Source organism: Trichomycterus rosablanca, chromosome 13 (genome assembly GCF_030014385.1).
Source record: "Trichomycterus rosablanca isolate fTriRos1 chromosome 13, fTriRos1.hap1, whole genome shotgun sequence".
In the NCBI taxonomy this organism is placed as follows: Eukaryota; Metazoa; Chordata; class Actinopteri; order Siluriformes; family Trichomycteridae; genus Trichomycterus; species Trichomycterus rosablanca.
Window position 1 is genome coordinate 18971030 of NC_086000.1, and position 7626 is coordinate 18978655.

The 7626-nt window shown below is 35.4% G+C and overlaps 1 protein-coding gene across 3 annotated transcripts; it reads left to right on the plus strand.

The window, feature by feature from the left end:
- Positions 1 to 4775: 4775 nt before the first annotated feature.
- Positions 4776 to 7046, plus strand: nkx2.4a (NK2 homeobox 4a). Of its 3 annotated transcripts, XM_063007510.1 has the most exons (3): positions 4776 to 5145; positions 5825 to 6260; positions 6342 to 7046. In XM_063007510.1, exons 1-3 carry the CDS (start codon positions 4776 to 4778, stop codon positions 6499 to 6501), a joined length of 966 nt encoding a protein of 321 aa, XP_062863580.1. In that variant the 3' UTR covers positions 6502 to 7046. The 3 variants fall into 3 exon arrangements, with proteins under 3 accessions (XP_062863580.1, XP_062863578.1, XP_062863579.1); XM_063007508.1 differs by having other exon boundaries at positions 5825 to 7046; XM_063007509.1 differs by having other exon boundaries at positions 5852 to 7046.
- Positions 7047 to 7626: the final 580 nt, after the last annotated feature.

Below are 7626 nucleotides of genomic sequence, written 5' to 3' on the forward strand. Positions count from 1 at the left end.
ACTTCTTAAAACATGCGTCTTAGTAGTCCAGTACACCGGTTGTGTAATTAAAAACGAAGAAGAACTAGGCTTGAAAAAGTTGCATGTCGTAGGTGTTGTGCTTAAGCAGACAGGATGAATTAATCATTGTTGTTAACGTCACGGCTTTGGCGCTGTTAAGAGATCCTAGGTGCACCTTAAAGAGATCAGGTTATTTAAAAGGGCTTTTTCTCTGCATATGTATTTCATAATGTGAAAGTTATCCCACACAATTCAGCCTCTCTGTGTTCTGTTTTAAACAGATAGTCATTTGGTAATGGTTACTCTGTAAATGTTCTTGTTTTTTCAGCGTTATTACTGCTTTATCACTCACTACAGGTGCTGATTATTCTGTTACTATACATTTATAAATAATTCTGAAAAATATGTGATAACGAATGTGTAACTATACTATACATGTACTTAATATCTGATTGCAACTTTAATTGAATACTAACCTAACCATTAACACCAAGGCTAATGAGTAGGTTCTAATTTAAATGTAGCTTTAAATATACTTAGTCTATATGTGTGTGTGCGTGTGTGTGTGTGTGTTTATATGCAATGTAAGAAAAAAAACTAGCTAGCTAACAGCTAACATTACTCTACATTACATTACTCTAACGTTACGTTAAATTATGAATTTAGACTTGATAGACGCAGTATCATTATTAAATTAACTTTAGTGTTTTATATATAACAACATATTGTATAAAATATGCATTATGCAGGTTATTTAAAAGTTGTAAAGTTTGCACTGTTGTCTTTAATAGTTCTCTACAAACTTTGAGATGTAGATGATAAAGGGTTTAGAACATGTTCTTCCTTTCAGTACAGTTTGTAGTGTACATTTCTTATATGTCCCATATTTGTTACAATGTTATTTGTTTTATAACAATTGCCTTGCAGTGATAAGATCTACTTTTATGTATTTTATTAAACAATATAAAACAACTTTAATTTTACTAATACAGTGAGTTAGTTATGTGTCTGATGCTGCTACAAATTACTGTGCAGCTTACAACAATCATTGTATAGTCTATAACACAGTTTGTATAAACATGAGCCAACTGTTATTTTATACATATAGTATGCCAATCTTTTTAGTTTTACAGTAGTTGTTCTTTGGTATAGGATACGGTAGCTAACTGGTTTATTATTGCTATAATTTCAAAGAATATTATTTAAGTGTTCACACAGGAGGCTGTATATGACAGATTGGGCCAGTGCGCTGGCAGTGAGCCGTTTGACTGACTGCGGCCACTTTGTTCCATCGTTTGGCTGTTTGAGATGCTGGCTAAGGAGCTGAGCTTTCAGATGGAGACTCTTGGCCCTCAGCGAGCCCCTAGTGCGCACTCGGCCTGTTAAAGCGGCATCAGCCAATCCAGAGAACGCATGATTTGACCCAGTCGCTTTGCCTTGCAAAGTCGACTTTTCTTAAAATGGAACTTTATTGAAGTGTAACTGCAATACGTCGTAATCTTTCAGACAGCAAATATTAAAGACTATAAGTGCATCTCGCACAAAAAGAGCATATTTGATGAATACAACACCAATAACTTTTAACTTCTAATGACTGCCCTATGGCGCTTAACATTTCTGGTTCCATTGTCAAGCAAGGAAGGGAAAGAGGAACTTGAAGAGATCACACAGTATCTTGAAAACCACCTCAAGGTCAAGCAGAAACACCTTTCTCCTGTATCGTTACATGTGTAATTCGTCTGTTTTTTTACTATAAAGTCAGGTTAGTTGCGTGAATATTTGTGTGCCTCTGTAAACATGCCGTTAGATGTGGATTGGCATTAATAGCTCTAAACTTAAGATCATAAATAATAAAAACTCTATAATAGTATTGATAAACCATCAAATTCATAGAAGAACACTTAAAGTATCACGAACATCCGAAATCTAGGCATGTGAATAGTCACTAAAAGAAATGTGTTTATACTAACCCTTCGCTACTAGTTAATAATGTGTTTGCTTTTTTTAATGAAGTTGTTATCCATAACACTGTAAAAAGAAGTATTGCTGGTTTTACTTATTTTAATTATTGTATAGGCTATGTATTACATCAAGATTTTTTGCGAAAAGCAAGAAAACTGAAAGATAAATTATGTACAAATCTTAGAAATATACAAATATAAAAATAGAAATGGACGAAAATATCAAAATGGTTTAGCATTATCATATTAGTTTAATTATAGATTCTTTGCATTTATTATTTTAATATTGTTTGTTTTCATGCGTTTACCAGTTACCAGTCACCATAATACTTCTTAGTTATTTTAGAGCAATTTTATTTTTATATTATTGGTGCACTTCTTAAATCTAGACTTTAAATGACCAGTGAGCATCCAAATCATATAATACTGCCATCAACGACTTTTCATTCTCATAGAAAAAAACAGAGACAAAATACAAAATTCCCAATGACCCCTTCCTCTTACGAGTAGATTATATTGCATTATGTTGCATTGTATTTAGCCAAATACATGTATGTATATACTGTAATTTAACTTTGTTTGTGTTTTCATTACAAGTACATTTACGCGTAACATGTAAGCAATGTTGTGCACACACGCGCACGCATATCCACCCACACATACACAGAAATCTATGAACCAAGTATGTTTTAACACAAAGCAGTAATAAAAAAGTAATTACCGTTCACTTCTGTGCTCAGCAACACTTAAGCTAGTACACCCGCGTTCACATTAAAGAATGTTAAACTTCATTGCCTGTGGTAACTCTCCTCTGCATCTCAGTTCTGTCTGCATATGTGTATTCGAAAGGTCTGGTCCTTAATGAAGCCCAGCTTAGGTACGACTTTTTTGTTAGGGAAATTGAGCTGAAATCCTGATCGATCGTGCCTCGTCCTTCTCGTGGTAAGGTGCAGTGAAGCGCGCGCTTGGCCCGCGGTCGCGCTCTCTGCCTTAATATTGCACAAGGTTGAGTGGCCGGCCTCATTTACCTAATGGCGGAGACACACATATCTCAGCCAAGTTACTGTGAACCTCTATACAATGTGAATGCAAGGCTAGCTGAAATGAACAATTATTGTCTAAACAAATGTATCAGATTTTCAACAAATTTCAATGTTTGAATGTTTGTGTTCAATTTGAAGTTTGTGTACTTAGTGCTTATAATATAATTTAAAAAGAAAACTGCGCACGGGGTTATTAACAATGTTTTTTGAGTGTTAAGACGCAGATTATAAAGAATTGAATACTAACTTTTAAGTATTTTAATCTGTTGTAGATTTAAAATTTAAATCTGAGTGGGGTGTTTAAATTTAGTTCTACAGTTTTAGTTTGTTAATAAATGACAATTTAAGATGTTAAGATTTAGGCCTTGTTACAGTCATGAACGCATTTTATCTTGTTTGAACGCCTAAAATGAAAAAAAAAAAAAAGAAAAGAAAAGCACAAAAAGTCAAAGTGCAGTCAATTGTGTTTGCCAATATGTAACTTAGATTTAAATGTAAATCTACCTTTAGACCTTCATCCAAAATTATTGAAAACAAAGCGTGTTTGTGTTTTCAGGTAAATGTTAATAAATGTGTCGAAATTTAATTTAAGCATCTGTAAACTTTACCTTTCTCCAAGTCAAAAATGCCTAGATATTTAATTAATCTAGTTAGAGATTTTGTACTACAAATACCAAATAAATTTGCGCACGTTTAATGTAAAAAAGTTTGTTGTTGATGTGGTTAAGGTCTTTTTTGTCAAATACAATTTTTTTCAGAAAATTATATTTACTATACCAACACTAAAAATCGTCTACGACAGTGTCATAATTCTCATTAGCTAACTACCAACCCAACTTAGAAGTATGTTTATATAAACAGTCACCTAAAAAAGTCAGAGGACATCTAGTAGAACAGCCAAGTGCAACGATAAAATGACATAAACTTATAAAATCTACATTCTATGACAAAGTTCAAAACGAAAGTTCAGAATATGAATAAAAAGCATCATAGTAACATTTTAAAAACATGTAAGGTTTACATTGCTCACCGTTAGTGCTTATAGTATCCAGGTATATGATGCAAGTGCTTTGCAGGAATACCTGAACTACAGAAAAGTCTTTCATATATTAGATTTCTAATGTCAATTTGTGACCATTTTTACATTGAGTTAATTTGCAAGAGCCTCTCTCTGGTGGTGCAAAATGATGCTCAAGACGCATAAATTAGGTCATACAATGGAGAGGCCTTCATTGTGCCTCTTTGCCGGTGCTTGGTGGCGCTTATGTCTCGTCAAAGTGCTCTCAAACTTGGGAGAAAGTATGGAATTCCCTATTGACGCCAAGCAACAGAACGTCGAAAAGTGGCGCCGAGTCTCTGGTTGAAAAGAAAACAGTGGCTCAAACAAGTGAACACTCCTTTAAATGATAAGACTGTTACAGTATGGCCAAAACTGGGAACTGTAGTAAAGAAAATATTTTAGACTGCACACAGGCTTAACTTAATATGAAAGTAAAAGCAGTTTTTTCCTCTCAATTATCTTGCCGAGATGTCAATGACTATTGTTTGCTGGTGCGGGCCGATGCTCCGCCCCTTGTGTTTGTCGTAAACCTGCCGCCTGGCTACAATAAACCCGAGATGAGAGTGGCATGCAGGGCTCGCCTCCTCCTCGAAGTCGATCAATTGGATCTCAGGCGAGCAGGCAACACTGTGAGTGAGTTAGCTCTCTCTGAAGAGAGGAGGACTCGGCCGAGCAAACGGCTCCACCAGGCGCATCTCGCTTCTCTGAATCATGTCGCTGAGCCCAAAGCACACAACACCTTTCTCAGTGACAGATATTCTCAGCCCCATCGAAGAGACCTACAAGAAGTTTAGTGGCATGGAAAGCTCTGGAAACCTAGCATCTCAATTGGGAGCCTATCGGCAACCTCAGGTGTCCCAGACGGGAATGCAGCAGCACTCGATGGGCCACAACGCCACGGTGGCAAGTACCTACCACATGCCCCATTCTGTCTCCCAGTTTTCACACAGCGCTATGAGCGGCTACTGTAACGGCAGCATTGCCAACATGGGCGATCTGCCCTCTTACCAAGAAACTATGAGGAACAGTGCAGCGGCAACAGGGTGGTACGGAGCCAACCCCGACCCAAGATATTCGACAAGTAAGTTGCATTGTTTTTTGATGTTTTAACAGAAAATGCAACGACGTTTATTTTTTTTACTTTTTTGTATTTTAATTCTATTTACTTTTTTTTTTTTTTTTACAAATGAATTACACATTTTAAAAATGTATTTTTTTTTCTTTTACCATGTTTGATACCACAATTAATATATATATATATATATATATATATATATATATATATATATATATATATATATATATATACAGTATATCTTAAATATAAATATATTAATTGCGGTATCGAACATCGTAAAAGAACCAGGTTTAGTTCATGGGGTTTTAAGCATTTTGGGGACAAATGAATTATTTGCCATAACAAATACATGTTTGCATTATGTGGAGTGTTATATATACATCAAGCAATGTACATAATAACTGCTGTCAGACAAAATTAGTTTTTACGCACTATAATTACCCAGATATATTAACAGATAATTTATCATATTTGCTATTTTTAAGCAAATATGGTATATGATATAGAATATAAATGAAACGTTAATGACAAAAAAAACTATATTTTTAATAATTGGGCCTTAACAAGTATTTAAGATTAATACATTTTCCACAGAGTTGTCTAGTTGGCCGACAGGCAAATTGAATTTTTTCTTATCACACTGATGATTGAACGGCCGCTCGTGTTTATGTATATTTTTAAGTTTCTAGATTCATGGGACCTTCCACAGGTATGAACATGGGCGGAATGGGGACGCTGAGCGGCATGGCGGACCCATCCAAGGCGATGACACCCCTGCATGCGACGCCTAGACGAAAGCGACGAGTTCTTTTTTCCCAAGCCCAAGTGTACGAGCTGGAGCGCAGGTTTAAGCAACAGAAGTACCTTTCAGCGCCTGAACGGGAGCACCTGGCTAGCATGATCCACCTAACCCCCACTCAAGTGAAGATCTGGTTCCAAAACCACCGCTACAAGATGAAACGACAGGCCAAGGACAAGGCGGCGCAGCAGATGCAACAGGAGGGTAATTTATGCCAGCAGCAGCAGTCTCCCAGGCGAGTGGCAGTGCCTGTCCTGGTCAAGGATGGCAAGCCGTGCCAGAACGGTTCCAACACACCGACGCCCAACCAGCAACAAATGCAGCAACAGCAACATCAGCAACAGCAACAAAACAGCGTCGTGCTTCCTGCAACCAGTAACTCTATAAATCAACACCAGAGTCAGGTGGGCGCCTTGGTGCAGGCCCAAGACCTGGAGGAAATGTCACCCAGTCCTCCATCCCTTCATTCCTCACTGAACAATATGGGACAGATAGACACATCTGTAGATTACACTAACAACATGGTCACGTCAAACCTGCTTTATGGCAGAACGTGGTAAAACTGGTTCATCATTTAGTTTTTTTTTTACGCAATACTAAATTTGAACTGAAAAAAAAAAAAAAAAAAAAAAAAAATGCCAAAAGCAGTACGGATAAAACAAGGAAAAAAAGCAACATTTCTTTTTTGGGGGGCATGATTTTTAAAAAAAACAATTTTGCCAGTAAATGACAAGATGTCATTTCTAGGCTTTTTCTGTGTTTGGACTCCCCTTTATTGTAATAGAAGGTCACCCGTTACTGAATAATGTTGCCGCGGTGTGAAAGCAAGAGTCTGGATGCTGGGACTTCAGGTACGAACTTAAGATCCACAAAAGATCTAGAAGTGTTTTCAACAAGCTTTCAACAAACAACAAGCTTTTCCTCCCGCGAACAACTGAACTTTTTTTATAATATGACTACTGTAAGCTAATGTATCAATTTAGATTAATGGAAAAAAAAAGTAGGGACTGTATATTTGGCTAACAATTGATTTTCTGTTTACCTGTAATATACTTGTAAGTTTTGTTGTTTATTTTATTTCTTTTTTTTGTAAGTTAAAAGGAACAAATACACTATGGCTGCTGTATATGTTTCAACCCAACTGAACGTTGACAATAAATCAATTGAAGTGCAAGCCATTCTCCGGAAATTAATTTGGAGTGCGTTTTCATTAGGCCCGTGTTAGCACTGAGCACCAATGCAAAAGAGAGCTTTTACACGGGACGTGAAGTTTACACTGATCATTTATTAATAAGCAGAGCTCCTTTGCCGTATAGTTTACAATGATTTACAAGTAAGTGGTGTGTGTGTGTGTGTGTGTGTGTATATATATATATATATATATATATATATATATATATATATATATATATATATATATATATATATATATATATATATATATATATATATATATATATATATATATATATATAGTATCTACTAAGAGTTCACAAATTAAGTACTCGACAAAACGTAGAAATGAATGACAAAGGGTATAATTAAAAATGGATTATTCTAACCCAAAACGTTAATAATAATAACAATAATAATAATAATAACAAAATTAATAATAATAAAAAGAACTTAATAATAATAATAATAACAATAATAATAATAATAATAATAATACAGAAAAAAGACAA

Excerpts from the sequence above, each read along its gene's own strand:
- nkx2.4a (XM_063007508.1), top strand. The coding sequence starts at position 4,776 with ATGTCGCTGAGCCCAAAGCACACAACACCTTTCTCAGTGACAGATATT. Across the intron at positions 5,146-5,824 it reads CGACCCAAGATATTCGACAA|TTTCTAGATTCATGGGACCT; the intron begins GTAAGTTGCATT and ends TATATTTTTAAG.